This window comes from Phasianus colchicus, chromosome 5 (assembly GCF_987193195.1).
Source record: "Phasianus colchicus chromosome 5, bPhaCol1.hap1.1, whole genome shotgun sequence".
In the NCBI taxonomy this organism is placed as follows: Eukaryota; Metazoa; Chordata; class Aves; order Galliformes; family Phasianidae; genus Phasianus; species Phasianus colchicus.
In genome coordinates this window covers 58,013,506-58,032,638 of record NC_143440.1, presented here as the reverse complement: position 1 = coordinate 58,032,638, position 19,133 = coordinate 58,013,506, and the positions used below count along the sequence as shown (strand labels likewise).

At 43.1% G+C, this 19,133-nt stretch overlaps 1 protein-coding gene across 1 annotated transcript in view; it reads left to right on the top strand.

The window, feature by feature from the left end:
- Nucleotides 1–19,133, top strand: part of MDGA2 (MAM domain containing glycosylphosphatidylinositol anchor 2) — a 367,028-nt gene that overhangs the window by 329,993 nt on the left and 17,902 nt on the right. Inside the window, exon 11 of the mRNA XM_090141907.1 lies at nt 11,257–11,434. Coding sequence (XP_089998033.1) covers nt 11,257–11,434 — 178 coding nt within the window. The remainder of the gene's footprint in view (nt 1–11,256; nt 11,435–19,133) is intronic.

Genomic DNA, 19,133 nt, shown 5'->3' with positions numbered 1-19,133 from the left:
GTGCCCTCAGCACCAAGGAACACAGCACCAAGGGGCCACTGTCTCTGCGCTGTGTCACCTGGACAAGACAAGGGCTGTGCTTCTTAAGCAGTGGTGCTAGGCACAGAATGAAGGCAAAAGGGTGCTGTTATATGGGAAGAGGCAATCAGAGGAGAGAGAAGGGTCATTTTTCTGCCTACAGAGTGAAAATAAATAAGAACAGATGAATGGAAAGAACGTATTTACTAAAGCAACATACTTAGAATGAAAGCCACTTAGGAGGAATGTATGTATGTTAGCACACTCCAGGCTCCACATGACGGGTAATCAATTTGCAGACGTTCACTCTATCAAGATCGTGTTGCTGTCATCACACAAGTCAACCTACTGCAAAGAGAAAGGTGTTTTGAAGCATGGTGTTTTCTTTTGTTTTGCTACAGAAAATTTACGGTAGCTGTACATCCGTATGTATATAAAAATGTGATTCAGAGCCGTTCAAATGTATCTACTCAAATCTGTGGCAATTAATTTTAGGGGAGGAAGTGGGAGAGCTGAAAAGGCAAATTGAAATGCATATTGGAATATTTCTAGTGTTATTTTCATGAAATATTTGAAACATTCTTCTCCAGAGGGAAATAAGCTGTCCTGAAGTTTTCTTCACAACCCTCATTTCCATTAGGAAGTCCAAGCAAGGCATTTTTTATATTTTATATTTTAATTTTATATTTAGTATATTTAATATATTTTAATATTATATTAATATATTATCTTTTGGCTTACTCTTAATGAAATGAGGCACGGGATACCGTCCTGCCCATCTGTCTGTCTGTCCTGCAGGTACTTCCAGTGGGGTCTGAGCACAGCTCTTCATGTTGGGTTACATCTGTGGGGAACAGAGGTGTAGCAGACAAGGAGGTGCAATTATGGAAAATATTGAAAGGCATTACATTAATTAAATAACAAAACAAAACAAACTTCTAGGAGGGGCAGATTGTATGAATTCTCTGACTTTGTAGGATGCTCAGTGGATACCTTGTGTTCTTGGCCAACCTCTAATCTTTCTCTTCAGGATGAATCAGGCATACCCATACTGTCCCCCCTGCATATTACACTCTGAAAAAGCTAGAGATCTCTATGGCCTGGTTTCCTTCCTGACCTTTGCCAGACAGCTCCTAAAGTACAAATCCTGCATGGGAAGGAGGAGGAGATCACCATGCTCTTGTGTTTGAAGTGGTGATAGTAACACAGTCAGCGGCACATTGAGCAGTGCATGGTTGTTGCACTCTATTCTCACTTGCTCTTTCTCAGCAGAATAATCTGCAATATGAATTGATTACTGCTGAAAATGCGGTGCATCAGTCCAACTTTAGGAAGGATGCAGAAGAGAATGAAGTGCAATGAAGAGGAATTTAGCAAGAGAAATTACTCAAGCTAGAGGAATTTATTTTTGTAGACAAGTCAGTTGTTTTCAACTACATTTAAACACTTGTGGTAGGGCTGAGGCTCCCTTTGCTGCTGTGTTCCTGCACAGCTCTGAGCGGTGCAGATGGAATGCAGGGGTTGAGTGGCATGGAAGTTGTTGACTAAGGTGTGGGCCTTCCAAAGCCTCTGTCTGTAAATGGCACCAATGGTTTTCTTGTTAGTTTTGACTTCATATAATGAAAATATTGATACAGAAAATATCAAAGGATTTCAGACACCCCCAAGGACATTGATCTTGCACTCCCTGGACAATGTGTGCCGGTGCATCACCGCTCCTTCAGAGAAGAAATGTTTCCTAATATCCAGCCTGAACATCCCCTGGCACAACTTGGGGCCATTACCTCTTATCCTGGGAGCGGAGGCCAACCCCCACCTCACCACCACCTCCTGTCAGGGAGCTGTAGAGAGCAATGAGGTCTTCCCTGAGCCTCCTCATCTCCAGGCTGACCCACCCCTGCTCCCTCAGCCACTCATTAGGTGTTCTAGTCTTCTTTCTCTCCACATCCAAGACCATTTCCAAGGACAGAGAAGCTGCATTCTTCCTTTGTCCGTAGGACAATCTCAGCAGTCCATGTTTCATCGAATAGACTTCATGCCATGAACTTATTGGTACAGCTTTTCTGTGAGATAAGTTTAGGAAACAAACACAGATAAGGGACAGGAATACACCCTGCTTCTAGAGCTTGCTCTGAGAAAGGTGTTTTCACCTCTGCATATTTAGGGCAGCATTGCAATTTACTCTTAGAGGTGCTTCCCCAGATCTGCATCAGCAGCCTGAGACCTGGACATCCCATGTCACCACCAGCAGACTCTCCCCAGACCTCACACTGGGCTTTCCTGCACCCTGTTCCCTATTCTGCCTTCCTGCTTCCACTTCACAATGAAAAAAAGCACACTTACTGCTTTTTTTCCAGTTGTCCAAGTGCTGAATATTTTAATCATAGAATCATAAAATCACAGAGTCATAGAATGGCCTGGGTTGTAAAGGAACACAATGCTCATCCAGTTCCAACCCCCTGCTATGTGCAGGTCACCAACCAGCAGCCCAGGCTGCCCAGAGCCACATCCAGCCTGGCCTTGAATGCCTGCAGGGATGGGGCATCCACAGCCTCCTTGGGCAACCTGTTCCAGTGCCTCACCACCCTCTGGCTGAAAAACTTCCTCCTCATATCCAACCTAAACCTCCCCTGTCTCACTTTAAAACCATTCCCCCTTGTCCTATCACTATCCACCCTCATAAATAGATGTATCTCCTCCTGTTTATACTCTCCCTTCAAGTACTAGAAGGTCACAATGAGGTCTCCTTGGAGCCTTCTATTCTCCAAGCTAAACAAACCCACTTCTCTCAACCTCTGATCCCTCTGACCATCTTAGAGTCCTCTGCACTCGTTCCAAGAGCTCTCTGTCTTTCTTGTGCTGGGGACCCCAGGCCTGGACGCAGTGCTCCAGATGGGGCCTCACAAGATTTCTGGTCTTTGCTAACAAATAGAAATGCTCTTGCATGGCCAAGAAAGCTGAGTGTCCTTTAACATTTCCTTCTGCACTGGAATGAGCAATTCTGGTGATGTGAGAAGAATGTCTGTCTTCTAACAGGCTGACAGGCTTCAAAGGCCAATCAGGTTGCATATGTGACCACACATAAAGACAGCATATGAACAGGAGCAGTTAGACCTGCTTGAGGTCTGCCTATATTTTCCCCAGCACTACTAATAAACACATTTACAAAATGAGCACCATAGAGCTCAAAGTGAGATTAATTGCCAGTTTCCCAGTCATCAAAGCTGAGATTTCACTCCATCAGGTGCTGCTGGTACAGGAGCACCGAACTCAGACCCATTGGCCATGATGTATTGCTTCTGTTGGTACAACCGAGGCCAGGAAGGATTTCTTTATTTATAAAAGCTTTGTTCAAATTTCATTTGCAATTTGGAGAAAAGAGATGTTAAAAGACATTTCTGAAAAACAGTGATCAAATGGGCAGTTCTTTAGACTGTGCTTGCCCCTAGATGACTAGTGAAATCACTGCATATGAGCTGTGTTTATACCAAGTGCATGCTCTGCTCAAAGAATGTGCATTACAGAAATTACAAGCTGCTGGGATGAGCGATCTGTCCCTGAAGACAACTGCTTCATACCTTCTTTTGCTGCCGGACAATCTTTTCTTCCTCTGAAACATACATATATTTAAATTGAATACGAGCTGTATTGCCATTCCATAAGCAAATCAGCGCCCTACTGCAGTGCATCTGTGTTTTGGAGCTGATTTAAAACATCAAAGTTCCATTTTGTGAACTTCATTAAAAATCTAGAGACTATTTCCTTTCCTCTCATGCAGTGATTGTCTTAAGTATTTAAGAGATGCTTTGTTGAAACACTCACATCTGACAGTTGAGCTGTTATTTTTTGGCCAAAAAAAAAAAATCTTGCTTAAAAACTCAAGCAATATCAGCGTGTTCACTTTCCTCAGAAATGCGCGTTGGCAGCATGCACTTATCTCTTTGCATTATTACTCCTTGATCTATTTGTGCAGAGACTCACGTAGGTTGCTTAAAATGCAGTCTTGGTTTTCCAATTCATTTACCCAGACAACAAAGCTTGTTCTCTGTGTTCACTATACAGCAAAGCTCCAGCACAGGTTGAGTTTATCGTCCCAATTGCAGCTTCATTCATTGATTTGTTACTGTGTAGTTGTTTTCATTTAAAAAAAAAAAAAAAATCATAAATACCTTTTGGAAATCACAAGAAATGAATTAGTTCAGTAGTGACAGGAGCTCCCTGTATGCTGTTCAAGGTCCGTCAGGGCAGGTTGTAGCATTGAATGAGCTCAGCTGCTGCACTGAAATGGGCACTTTTTCTTTTGGGATACTTTCCTGATCATTGGAGTGTCGTTGTTATTATGAAAGCATAAAGTGTTTAATTTAAACCTAGGTTGATGCCACTTTGATAACCGTACCTCTTGTTGCTCTGATGAAAACAATGAGTTATCTCCTGCAGATGAAGCTGCTGTTTGACATGCAGAGCCACATCTGTGTTTGCCAAACATGCTGACCCACGTCAGTGCTTTGCATGCGGATCCACAGCAGTGCTTTGCATGTAACCCACAGCAGTGTTCTGCATGCAGATCCACACCAATGCTTTGCATGCAGATCCACATCAGTGCTCTGCATGCAGACCCATGGCAGTGCTGCTGGCAGTTGCACTCCTGGCAGTGACCAGCTCATCGTGCCCTAAACTTTGCTGAGTGGGCAGCAGCTTTCTAGCATATGAACCTCAGGTTTGCTATGTTGTTGAAATGAGAAAACTTTCTCTTAAAACCATCCTTACCAAGGTCTAATAATGAACCCACCTTTTGTGAATGCATAACAAAATAGGGATTAAAAATTGAAAGCCTTGTTGAGGAGATGTCTGGCAGGAGCAAAGGAGCAGGGAAGCCTGTGCAACTGGGGCGAGGAACAGGGAAGCTCTTGTTTAATCCCGAAGAGTTGTGTGAATTCATCTGGGACTTAGCCAGTTCTGAAGTCTTAACATGGATTCTGCTGGTTTACATCACATTTTAGTCTTTAAGAGAAAGATATTTGAACACAGTGCATCACATTCAGGGTTATGACTGATCTGAGCCCAAACAGTAGAGAAGTCCACTTTGTGACCTTTTGCTGAGAGCAAAATGATGCAGCCTGCTCCCAGTCTACAGGTGCTTCAGCTCTTTTCATTAAATTGTGAAATTCTGCCTTTACTCAAAGGGCATGGAGGATGGATCCTGTACATGAGAGAGACGCAGTGCATTTACTGGCGTCCCCAGGAGAGTCCTTAATGTGTGCAGTCATGTAACACTGCCATTCTGAAACAGTAGGGAAAACAATAGCCTGGGCAAACGGTATTAATTTCTCTTCATAGAATAGGAATGGGATGGGATGGGATGGGATGGGATGGGATGGGATGGGATGGGATGGGATGGGATGGGATGGGATGGGATGGGATGGGGTGGGATGGGGTGGGATGGGATGGGATGGGGTGGGATGAAGTGAGGTGGAGTGGAGTGGAATGGAAGTGGAAAAGGAGAAGAGGAGGGAAGGGAAGGGAAGGGAAGGGAAGGGAAGGGAAGGGAAGGGAAGGGAAGGGAAGGGAAGGGAAGGGAAGGGAAGGGAAGGGAAGGGAAGGGAAGGGAAGGGAAGGGAAGGGAAGGGAAGGGAAGGGAAGGGAAGGGAAGGGAAAGGGAAGGGAAGGGAAAGGGAAAGGGAAAGGGAAAGGGAAGGGAAAAGGGAAAGGGAAGGGAAGGGAAAAAGGAAGGAAGGGAGAAGTTGCTTCTTGGCTTCATTTTCTCCCCATTGGACAACCCAATGTTGGCATACCTTCTAGCCCTGTTACCAGCTTTGTTGCTTTATACACCATCAGAACAAACGAGATTTACTGCACTGCTCAGCTGAGCTTTGATCCTCCCCATGGCTGGAATAGAACCACTCACCTGCATGGAAGGAAGGGTGACACTGGAGTGCTGTGGTCTGAGAGTAAACCATTTCTAGTCCTGCAGCATCAGTGGAGAATACAGCCAGTGTTGGGTGCAGCCCATGAGGCCCTTTTGTCACTGTGACTGGATGCATGAAGGAATTTCCATTTCTCAGTCACTGTTGCACACAGCCCATCATTTGTAACTGTCCCACACAGCACTCGAACCAAAGCATGAGTGTAACCTTGAGTGTTCTTTACCATGGTGACTGCATGGTTTCTGTCACCCTCCAGTTGCTTCTGAAGGTGCTGAGGACTGCCAAGACATTGCCTGCACACAAGGAGCATTTTTGCATCTCATTAATAACTCTCAGGAGAATATTCTGACATTCATGTGTTTCAGCTTTCTATTTGGCTTTGGAATTAGTGACCTAGATTTTGGTGTTTGTATCTCAAGGCACCCCATGCTGTCTCTGGTCAGTCTTCAGAGGCAGCCAGTTCTCTGGTAGTTGCTTCCATTAAACAGGGACTTTAGTGACAGGGTAAATCTGAAGGTCGTGGAATAAATCAGCAATCATAGAGCCATGTTATCGTGTCATGTTAGGAGCAGAGAAAAATTCAGAGTTTGTGCAAAAAGGCCACGAAGCCCTACATGTTGAATTTCCTGTATGTTTTGTATGTTTTTGAAGTGCATCCAAACTGTGAAAACTGCTCAGTTTCTACACACCAGAGAGTATTGTCTGCCTGGAACAAGCATTATGTGCTTGGAAAGGGGGGTTCTGTTGAAGGCTGCATTGACACTGGCTGCAAAATGGAGTGTATAATTTTGTGTCCATGCCCTAGCAAGTTCTTATACCAATCCATTGCTGATACAGATTTGCTTTGCCGTAAAGAAAGTGAATAGAGATAAATTTTATCACCTTTCTTATTAAAGAATGGTGTACCTATTGCAAATGCAGTTTTCTCTTTGTCCCTGCATATAAGGTTATCAAAAGCAAAAAAAAAAAAAATGCCAAGAAAGACCTTCCAGGGATGAATAGCCTACATTGCAGGGTGTGTAGCCAGTGGACTGAAGTGTCCTAATTCAGCTTTTAAAAGATGTTTTCATTATCACTCTTTTGCATGGAAAAAAAATATTAAAACTGAAGGCAGTGTAGTTAACATGTTTCATAGCTATTTGTGCTGTGTTTTGCTTTTCCTCTAAAGAAACAACATCTCCCATTTCCCAGGTTAACTTGTCTTTGAAACTTCAAATATGGTAGTAATTAAAGAGAACTTAATTGTTGTTTCATGTAGCTTCCAGATCTCTTGTGCCATCTCTGCTTAAATTGTTCCCATTTGTTTCCCCTGCAAATATCAGCCTGTAGTTTTGGATTGTGGACAGCTGTTTCTGGCATCCCAGCCACCCATCCATCAGTTTTGTTGCCCATAAAAGCGTTCTGCATCTTTGGACGCCGAGTTCCTATTTAATGGCAACTCAGAGACTGCTAGTTGCTTAAAAGGAGGAAAAGGAGGGTGATAATTTTCCATGTCCCACATAAAACCAATTACACAAAGCTGTTAACACCAAGTAAATGAAACGAATGGCAAGAGGTGTATAGAATGGGAATGGAAGGTCATGTAAAGAAAGCTTCTTCTAGTAGTTTCCTTTGGGGTAGCAGTTAGCTTCATGGCACTGAGCCCCAGTGGTGCTGCCCTTGCTTTGTCTTATGTGCATGGAGCAGGGAGCAGGCACAGGTTGAGCACAGAAACAAATGCAGTGCCTTGATGCTTCCAGCGACTGTGTGTGAAACTATAAAAGATGTCATCAATAGCAATATTACACGTTGCACCTTGCAAAATAAACTGATGATGAGCGTGGCAGAGCATGCGTTGCAGCTGGCCTTGTTATTTTTGCCTGAATTACAGGTATTTGTCACTGCAAGTCATTTCAGGGCCATAACTAGCCTTTGAAATGAAGCTGACACAGTTGCCACCTACCTGATAAGGCTTGTGTTGAAAATGAGAGCTCTGATCACATTGCTGGGTAAACTTACTAGAGAGGAGCAACCACTGCAGTTGTGCAGCAGCAATGAGGGGGGCATTGCACAGACATGCTCCCTCTGCACTGTGCAGATAGGAGGAAGATTTGCCCATGGCTCAAGTATTTCCGCATGCTGTTTTATAGATGTAGCTGCTAAAGAATACTCATTTCTTTTTCTTAAGGAAAATCAATTGTCATCGTGGTTATAAATTGTAAAGAAATCACTTTAAAGACTGCCGCAGTTTTTTTTTTATAGGAGTATGCAGTAGATTAATATACATGGCATTCTGTTGTCATTAATTAAAGAGATTCTTGTCTGACTTTTTGAGTCAATGAAGAAATTTATGGCGGAAATCAATAGGCCAAGTACAATGGACTACAAATGTGTTTATTTTTTATAAGCATAATTGTGCGTATGGGCAATCAATATTTAATCATCCCATTGGATTAATTTCTCAGGAAATCTATATGTTCGGGACTCGTTGCTCACATCATGTTGGCTGCTTTTGTAACAGGAGATGGGGAATAAATGTGCTTTCACTGACAGCTCAGAGGAGATGGTTTCAGCCTGCTGTGATAAAATGCTGTCACACTTCTACTTTTTTCCCTTCCTCTGATGTCAGGGAAAGGCATTTTGCTTTTCTGTTAGTGTTAGGGAACAAGGATCTCCAAATATTCTAAAGTAATGGAGAGAAGTGAAGAGTCCCTGTGAAGCCCACTGTGCTCCAATTGACTGAACGTGGGTATGCTCTGCTGAATTAATTACAGGTTGTTAATAAATGCTTTTTCCACCAAACCCTAAATTTAAAGCCCTAAATTTAAAGCTCCAGACACACACATTGGCACAAAGTCTGAAGCTTTACAGTGACATTTTCTTCTGCATTCTCCTCTTGAAGCACAAATCTTGATTTTGGAGATGCTCAAGGCCAGGCTGGCTGGGACCCTGGGATAGAAAATCTGTGTTTCCCTAGCTGGTCGCATAGGTCTCCAGTTCCATATTGATAGGTCCTTAGTATCTCAAATGAAAAGGAGCTCTGCTTCATGTTGCTACTAGCTGCTCACATTGGCAAGCTGATGAGCAACTGGAACAGCTGCCCAGAGAGGCTGTGGATGCCCCGTCCATCCCTGGAGGTGTTCAAGGCCAGGTTGGATGGGGCCCTGGGCAGCCTGGGCTGCTGTGAAATGTGGAGGTTGGTGGCCCTGCGTGTGGTCGGGGGTTGGAGCTTCGTGATCTTTGAGGTCCCTTCCAACCCTGGCCATTCTGTGATTCTGTGAGCTCCACGCTCATTTTCAACAGTGTTGGGTGTTAATATTTCATTACTGCCCAGCCCTGGGCACCACTGCTCTTTCCCTTGGGACTTGGGAAGGGGCTGCAGCCCTCCTGGCAGCTCCCTCTGCCCAGAGGAGGGCAGGCTGTGAGCTGAGCATTGTGGTGTACCAGTATACTTTATTTGTTCAGCAGCTGAGCTGAAAAATCGGCATGGGGACGTTTGGTGCCAAACCCAGAGACAGTTTTGAGATGTTTGTGGATTGTTTTTTTATGGTTTCCGTGGTAAAAATAAGAATTAGAACAGAACTAGTGTTGATTGCAAAGCTAAAGAAAATGTGTGTTGCTTCCTATGGAGAAACACCAATATCCAGGACTAGTTTCAGGTGCATAATACCAAAATGAAAAATGAAATGGTATTTCTTTCAGAATGAATAATATATTGTAGTTGCTTCATCTGCTTTTTGTGGGTCATTGAAGAAAAGGGTGATAATCCAAAGCAGCAGCTGAATGTGATGGATGTTCATGACTACTTACAGTAATCAAAACTGTAAACATGCATGATTAATTATGAAAAGCATTTGCTGAAGTAAGTGTTCCAGTTTTCCCTTATCTGAAGGCTGGGTGTAATGGAGGCATGTTTTCAGTAGGCCTCTGTCAGGACCCAGAAATACCTTTGTGCAACAGCTGGCCAGCTTCAGGCAGCTGCAGGAAGGCAGCATGAGCTCATACAACCTGTAGCACGATGTTCCTAGTGCAGTATTCACAAATGTAATTGGCAGCCAACCTGCTGGCATGAAACATGCTGTGGGAAAACCACTGAGCATATAAACAGGAGGGGGAACGGCTGTTTACAAAGGTGGATAGTGATAGGACAAGGGGGAATGGTTTTAAACTGAGACAGGGGAGGTTTAGGTTGGATATTAGGTTAGATATTAGATATTAGGTTGGAACTGGATGACCACTGTGGTCCTTTGCAACCCAGGCCATTCTAGGATTCTGTGATTTAGTGCAGTATTTTGGTGATTTCAGTGGACAACTTTTTTTTTGCATCAACAAATTGAAGTTCTAGAATGAAACATCCTCTGCTTTCAATAACCATGAAGGTCTGCATGGAATAACTGAGAATTTCGGTGCACTCACAACTCTGGGATGCTTAGTGGAACATCTCATTTTAGTAGTACTGCACCTGTACTGTTATCTTGGGAAGCATGGTAAATATTTAATGATTTTTCCTTTGTTTCCTGGAGATAGAGTCTGTAATAAGCCCAAGTACCTACAAGTAATATTGCAGTGCCAAGTCACTGTGCTGCCCAAAATGTATATAATTTCTGCTTGTCTATAAACCATCAGACATTGCAGGGACAATGTGGCATTCTCTACTCACGATGCCTCCCTTCTTAATTGGATTTTTTTTTTATTTTCTTGGTAAAGCATATATATAACAGAAACTATAGATTTTGATGTTGAAAACACTGCAGTCTATAAAGTACAAAAATCTATGCTTTGTTGTTTTTGTTTTTGTTTTTGTTTTTTCCTCTTAATAAAATACCCTCTTGTTTGCTCCTATTGACTTTCATTGTTCTCTGAAATCTATCCATCTTGGAAACTACAAGGACTGCTGTTAATTGTGCACTAAGACCATTAAGAGCCAGCCTATTTCTTTCTCACTCATCAACAAAAGTGCTTGGAAACCAAACTGCATCTCAGTTCTCCAGTATGCTCTCATTAGCTCCAAATGACACCCTAAATGACAGCTGTGAAACCTCATTACCTGCAAGAGGGAGGGGTTGGGCACCTGTAGGGAGGAAAATAATGGAGGGAAGAAGGCTGCTGGATGTGGGGAGCCAATTTACCTGGGTTGTTAGATATTAGGGGATAGCATGGGCTCTAAGACAGGATGGTCAGCCTCCAGGAGGTGATGAAATAAACTGAAATCAAACATTTTTTTTAAGGGAACTAATGGCCCAACACAGGTTTGTGTCTGCACCCCTTCATTCCCGAGATGAAGACAGTATCTGCCCCAAAAACTCTGATGTTTGCATTCTTCTTTTTCTTTTAGGCTGGACAGCAGCGTTGGTGGGAACAAGAAATTACAGTGAATGGAAATATTCAAAAGGGAGAATTAATTACCTACAATCTAACTGAGCTGATCAAGCCAGAGGCGTACGAAGTCCGTCTGACACCCATCACCAGATTTGGAGAAGGGGACTCCACTATTCGGGTCATTAAGTATAGTGGTAAGACCTTCAAGTACAAAGAAATGCATTGTGGCACCTTCTGCACAGTTGGGTCTGCTGTATGGGTTACAGTTGTTTCAGGATGTGAACTAACAACCAGTCCAGTGATGAATTGCCCAAACCAGAGCAGTTTCTGTGTTGCAAGGGTAAAAATACAACAAATTGATGTTATCTTCATGAATTAATCTTCATAAATCAATGTTATCTTCGTTTCCAAGAGATAATTCTTATCTTGAATACTTGTTTTGTGAAGTTTTCTTCAAAACTCTCTGCCCTGCCAAGTAATATTATGGAGGTGTTAAATCAGTATTTTGTTGTCATCATTTTTTTTTTTGTCAGAATCAGCATGTTTTGGGAAGTTTCTGTTTAATTATGAGTGATCAAAATAACCTGACTATTCTTAATCCTATGCAAGTGAGAAAGGATGATTCTATATATTCCTCCAAAAGTTTGCCATGACAAGGATTTGTCCACTTGACCAGGAAAGAGAGAGTATTCCTACATCCTTCCATTCAGTCTCACAGCATTACCAAGAATTAACTCCTAGAGCTCTGAAAAGAACTCAGAATACCTTCCTGAGGGTATTAATGTAAAGAGTAACTGAGTTAACTATTTTTATTTCTTGTTTGTGAAAATGCAATGAGTGAACACGATATGCCTTAGAGAGAAGGCAGCTCTATTGAAGATGTCAGTATGCAGTTTACCATGGGAAGCAGATGTGCTGAGTAGGAAGTTTTTTGTAATTGAGAAAGGAAGTGTGTGCCAGAGGAAGATATTTTTAAGCATGGAACCATGGAAGTGTGAGTTTTCCATGAAACCTTGCTAATTCCATGGGACGGAAGCCCTGTGACACATTGGTCAAGTCACAGCCAGCTGGATACAGCTGTCAGAGTGCTGTACTGATACCTAAGAGAGCCCAGAGCTGGGAATCACAAGCAGAAGAGCCAAAGGAAACCTGCAGGCCAAGAGTTGCTTTCCAAAACCATTATCAAATAATTTGAAATGGTGAAATGGAAAAAAAAGTAAATATCTTCTACATCGTTTGTAGAATGCCCTACTCAACCTCATCACAAGTTATTTTTAGCACTCTATTAATAGCAAGGAGATAAATTACCTTAAACAACCTCAAGTACAAATTCTAAGTAACACAGTTGCACATTTCTGACACTCCATCTGACACTCCGTGCCAGATCTGCTACCAGTGGTGATGAATGAAGCTTAAATTTTGCCTATTAGAATAAAGTGTTTGCTAAGTGTATGTTTCCCAGAGCCCATCTTGGCAAATACTCAATTAAAAAAAATTGTTTACTGATTCTATGAACGCACAAATGAGGAGAAGTTAGTCATTCTGCTGCAATTCCTGTTGGAACTTTGCTCCTCATTAGGTGTTTACCAGGGAAGTGTCTGTGTTCCCTAATACAAGAAAGACAGAACTTTTGGAGAAGGTCCAGAGGAGCCACAAAGATGATCAGGGGGCTGGAGCACCTCCACTACAAAGACAGGCTGAGGGAGCTGGGCTTGTTCAGCATGGAGAAAAGAAGGCTGTGGGGTGACCTCATTGCAGACTTCAGTACCTAAAGGGAACCTACAAATAGGAGGGAATCAACTCTTTGAAAGGGTAGATAACAGCAGGACAAGGGAAAATGGTTTGAAGTTGAAGGAGGGAAGATTGAGGATGGATGTCAGGGGAAAGTTGTTTGCTGTGAGAGTGGTGAGGTGCTGGAACAGCTGCCCAGAGAGGCTGTGGATGCCCCGTCCATCCCTGGAGGTGTTCAAGGCCAGGTTGGATGGGGCCCTGGGCAGCCTGGGCTGCTCTGAAATGTGGAGGTTGGTGGCCCTGCCTGTGGTGGGGTCTGGAGCTTCATGATCCTTGAGGTCCCTTCCAACCCAGGCCATTCTGTGATTCTATGAAATGCTGCACTGTAGTGGTGTTTGTGCTCTGGCAGGCCTCAGGAAGCTGACTCAGTTCTTGGCTGTGGCTCACAACCGCACTGAGTTTGATCCGTTAATGAAACATCATATAATTTGCATTTCTAGCCCCAAGCTGCCAAGGAGAACATTCCCATGCAACATAAAAAGACATATTTGGACTACAGCAAATTTCTTCTGCTAGAATCTGCCATTAGCACAGATGTGAATGACATCCCATTTCAAACATGCCGGTTGGACACCAAGTATAATCCAGCTGCCCAGGAGAGATGGAGCCATCATGTTGTGCCCCAGGTGGAAGGATGCTCCTGCAGTGGTGCTCAGTGCCATCACTCAGGTGCCTACAAATGCAGTTTAAGAAATGGTGAGCCAGGTGCTAATCAATAGGATAAACCTAGAGTGACTTCTATTTGAGGAGGGGTTCCAGAATCGCTGAGGTTTTGTGTGCTTCAGATACACATTTTATCTCAACATTTGTCCAAGCACTGTAGTGTCAGCTAGCTATTACCAGGCTAATTTTAAGTGTGTTATAACTCCAGCTATAAAATAATGATACTGCATACATTATTATGGTGCAAATTCAATAGTTATAGTCTGAAATGCTAGAATCTTAGAAAAGCAGCTAATGGGCTAGCAGCATGCACAGCAGCAGTCCAGAATTGAAGTAGAAGTAATAATAAACATTACCCAGAAAATAAGACATCATGCGAATGTTTCTTAAATGGAGAAGATAATTTTTGACAGATTTCTCCCCATTGCATTTGTTGAGACCTTAAGCACACACACACACTAAAATAGCCCATCCACAGTTGGATCTTCATATTTTCAATATAGTTTCATTCTGTATGTGTGTGCAATTTTGATCGATACCCTGCGGGCACATTGGACTTCAGCCACATCACTCCACACTTCTCACCCCACTGCTTCGGAAATACTTTTTTGGGGGACTTACAACAGTTTAATACCTTGCAGTATCACTGGGTTGCTGAGATTGGAGGCACTGCTGGAGATCATCTCATCCAAGCTACTCAGAGCAGGCTGCCCAGGGCCACATGCAGTTGGGTCCTTATTGTCTCCAAGAATGGAGACTCCACAACCTCTCTGGGTGCCCTGTACCAGTGTTTGCCACTTTTGGTGTAAACAAGCTTTTTTCTCTATAACTCTCTCTACAACTACCTGAAGGGAGGTTGTAATGAGCTGGGGGTCGGCCTCTTCTCTCGTGTAACTGGTGATAGAACTAGAGGGAATGGCTTCAAGCTGCACCAGGGGAGATTTAGGCTGGATGTTAGGAAATATTACTTTTCTGAAAGGGTGGTCAGGCACTGGAATGGGCTGCCCAGGGAGGTGGTGGAGTCACCAACCCTGGAGGTGTTCAAGGAGCGTTTGGATTTTGTATTGAGGGACATGGTTTAGTTGAGTACTATTGGTGATGGGTGGATGGTTGGACTGGATGATCTTGAAGGTCTTTTCCAACCTTGGTGTTTCTGTGGTTCTGTGATTCTGATGTTTAAAATGTTTGCTTTTGTTTGTATTGCTGGTAAGGATTCCCACTGAAAACGTGTTTTTCCATGTTGTAAGCAGATTAAAAAGATTTCACCCCATTTTAAAAAAATGCAGGCAGCATGAAAAGCAGATCAGACGCATGATAATTAGAGTTACTAAAAATGGTAGCACTGTCTTTAGCCTTTAATGAATGCATTCCCCTTTACACTTGAGCTTGGTGCAAGTAGGGAACAGACAGACCATGGCCTATAGGAGTTATTTTGACAGCTTAAAGTTGTCATTTGTATCATGACAACCTTGGGTTGGTGCTGCCCAAAAATGATTTTTCAAACTAGACTTAAAGTGTGTGAGAATCAACTTGACATTCCTAGTGCATGGGTTGTGTTTGCTGCCTTACCAGAGAGGAGGTGGTTTCTCCAGATTTCTCTCCGTGGATGGATCACCCTTTAGACATGCCCATATCTCTCTGTGACGTTAGGGACACTCTTAAATGAGGTGTCTAATTTACGAATCATTAAGGTTAGGTCACGTTACTCCTGCCTGTGCAGTCATTTATATTGAGTTGTGCTGCAGAGCACATTGCATTTTAAATTAAAATCCACAACTGGAGCTTAATGGGGAAAATGCTCATATATAAATAACAGCTTCTAGTGGTCTAGCCTGCTGGTAGCCATCTGAATGTCCAAAATGACAAAGCTACTACAGTACTACCAAAGCAGGAGAAGCCTTATTTATGAGCTCTTTACAGTACGCCCTGCCATCCCAAGCTGGAGCCATACATACAAGACAAAACCTCCTTGCTATCCAAGCCCACAAATCAAAACCTCACACATGGTGGAAGCATTTCACAGGGAAATTCCTTGCCTGCCATGAGTTATTTTCTCCTCCACGCAGAGGAGGAGTGGGAGAAAAGGACAGTCAACACAGTAGGAGTGACATTGATAATTACAGCCAAACATCACTTGACAAATTCTTTGGTAGGTGCATATGTTACTCTGCTAGTGATCACAGTCTGGCAAGTAAATACTAACAGGACAGTTTAAGTAGCACTAATGAGTGTTTTGAAGGCTGGTACAAAACAGATAAGTCTTTTAGTAACAGGTTCAATGTAATCTCCATCACTTTACATAAATCTGTGTCAGCCTCCGTGATGCAAACAAGCAATAACGTCCTCCAGCTATTCCAATTAACACTATTTCTATTAAATATTTCTAACCAGTGCTAAACAAGCAAGTTAATTTCATTTCTGTGAATGAAGCTCAAATCCTAGCATTGTGTCTATTGTATGTAGAATCAGCCCTCCGTGACGTGGCAGGTAGATGATGGCTGCCAGTCACTTAATAGCCCTGCCTGTGTATTCTTACACAGGTTAGGAACTTCCCAGATCCTGTATGGAAGAAGTGTATGTAATTGTTCCATTTATTATTATTATTATATTTCTGGGCCCCACAAGAAGAAAAGACATCAAATAGAGCATAAATTATAGGATTTATAAGTATACACGGAGGTAAGTATGAGGCTGTTTTATAAGTAGTATGCAGAGTTACCATTATGGGAAGAAGAAAGCCTTGCATAGAGAATCAATATCTACAATGAAGACTGCTTTCCTCTATGCAAACCAAGTCCTTTTAGAGGTTTGGACTCCTGATCCCTCATTAAAGCTTTTAGATTCTGGTTGTAATTACTGTAAGTAGACAGCAGTTTCTAGCAGTAGAAAACACCGCAGCCGAATACCCAACATACTTACCTCTAGTTTTATGTTTCTCACAGTTGGTGTGTAGCTATGTTTTTAAAGGGAGGGCACAATGTCTCAGTGCCTGTACAAGTTCCTGAACAAGTGTCTGTATCTGGGAGGATCTCTGGGAGACATCACTGTATAAATGCAGTTACATGCAACACTAGGGAGGGCATTGAGAACAAACATTCTGCCCACATTTTTCTGCCATCACCTGCACACATACAGATCACTGAAGAGTGAAGTTGTCCAACAAGCTGAAATTCCAGTGGGCTTTATTCCCTGCACACTGGAGAAAAGGCAGAGAGATTAAGGGATGATCCGCCTCAGCTCTACCCGAGCTCACATCCTTCCTGATGCTTGGTTCTCCTCCTGAGATTCCCCAGCATTAAGCCAGGCCAGCAGAGCAGAGCAGTGAGAGCCCTCGGAGGCACAAAGCCTTTCCAGATGTTCCCAGCTCAGCGTTGGGAATTGCTCCATCAGTCATCCATTGGTTTATCTTCATGGCTAATTGAATGAGCTGCCCTCACATCGTGCACACAGCAGCCTCACCTTTCAGCAGTGAGACCTGGAGCCCTCACACTTCATCACATGGCAGCTTAGTGCACCACTTAGGAGAGTGAGCTTTCGGGTTGCTTTATTTTCAATTTTATTTTATTTTTCTAGTTTATTTTGTTAGATAAGTTCAGCCTAACTTCTTCAATTTGCTTTTGTCCATCAGTTTGAACTGCAGCTAGCTTGGCAAGAAGCCTTTTTTGCTTTGCTGTGTGAACAATCTAGAATGACTCAAGGTTACGCACTGATGATAGTTTTCATAAAAGCCTGTGTATTTAGTTACAAAGCAAGCATCACTAAACGTAGTTTCCAGCAATTTCAGCTAATTCCAAATTCAATCACTCAAGAAACTCACAAAATGAATGTTTCTTGGAGAATGAAAGGTAATTTGTTGGTAAAAGCTATGAGGTTGTCTAATATAATGTAATGACTAAGTTTCTTAAAACTGCACAGGGGCAAGTTGCTGTTCATTTGTTTCAGCAAAGAAAGATCAGGTGGCAGAGTCACTAAATTAGACCTGTTTTAAAAACTTCAGGTCGAGGTTAGAGCTAAGTAGAAACTTAGCTAGGGTCAGAAAACAGGAGTTAGAATCATAGAATCATAGAATCACAAGGTTGGAAACGACCTATAAGATCATCTAGTCCAACCGTCTTCACACTACTACTGCTACCACAAGCACTAAACCAGATCTCGCAGCTCCTCGTCCAGACACCTCTTGAATGCTGCCAGAGATGGCGACTCCACCACCTCCCTTGGCAGCCATTCCAGTTCCTGACATCTGTAAGCATGACTAAGGTTTGCCTTTCATCCTGTTCCATCCTCTGGCTGATAGGTGAACCTCAGTATTAAAGAATTAGGAATTGAGAGCTTTTTGTGATTTTGTTGAGGTTCTGTTAAACAAGAGTACATTTCATCACCTGTGCCAAGGATGCCCAGCACCAGTCATCATGCTCAGTCACAAAGGATGTTGCACAGACCCAGAGAGGAGACAGAAATAATATTTTTCAGCAAAGTTATCTCAATACCTCTTTGCAATGGTGGAAATTTGGTTTTGATGCCTCCAAAGAGGAGTGGTCATCAACTATCCCTCCCATGAGGCAGGGAATGGGCAGAGGTGGATGCATAGAGAGCCTACAGAGCGGAGGGGAATCAACTCTTTGAAAGGGTAGATAACTGCAGGACAAGGGGAAATGGTTTTAAGTTGAGGGAGGGGAGATTGAGGTTGGATGTCAGGGGGAAGTTGTTTGCTGTGAGAGTGGTGAGGTGCTGGAACAGCTGCCCAGAGAGGCTGTGGATGCCCCGTCCATCCCTGGAGGTGTTCAAGGCCAGGTTGGATGGGGCCCTGGGCAGCCTGGTCTAGCATTAAATGAGGAGGTTGGTGGCCCTGCCTGTGGTGGGGGGTTGGAGCTTCATGATCCTTGAGGTCCCTTCCAACCTGGGAATTCTGTGATTCTGTGATTCTGTGATAGGGGAGGGCAGAACTGCTTTTTCGCTTCTCCATCTCCAGGAACAAAGCCCTGGAAAGCAGCATCTAATGGGCATGGGTGCTGCAGTCCTGGCAGCCCTGGGGACAGCACGCCTCACCTTTCTTTGTCTTCTAAATGTCTTTAAAACATTTCCCCCTAGAAGAGGATTTCTGCAGTAGGGTTGCAGTTTTGTTGGTTGTTTTTTTGGTTATTTTTTTGCTTGGTTGTGTCTCTTGGCCTAATGGGATCAAACCTCTTCTCTCCAACTTGCTGTGCTTTTGTTTCCTGCTGCTTAAAAAGAAAATTGTGATTTCTGGGAAGAATGCAAGTGCTATCCATTCACAAACTGAAGAATAGTACTGTTTATTTAACAGAAGAATAGTTTGTTACATTAAATATCCATGAACATCGATAAGACCAACAATTGAATAAGGCATAATGCAGAACCTCTGCTTCGGATGAATACATCCTTCCTGTGTCTTTTGTTGGATTCCTGCACGAAGGCATCACC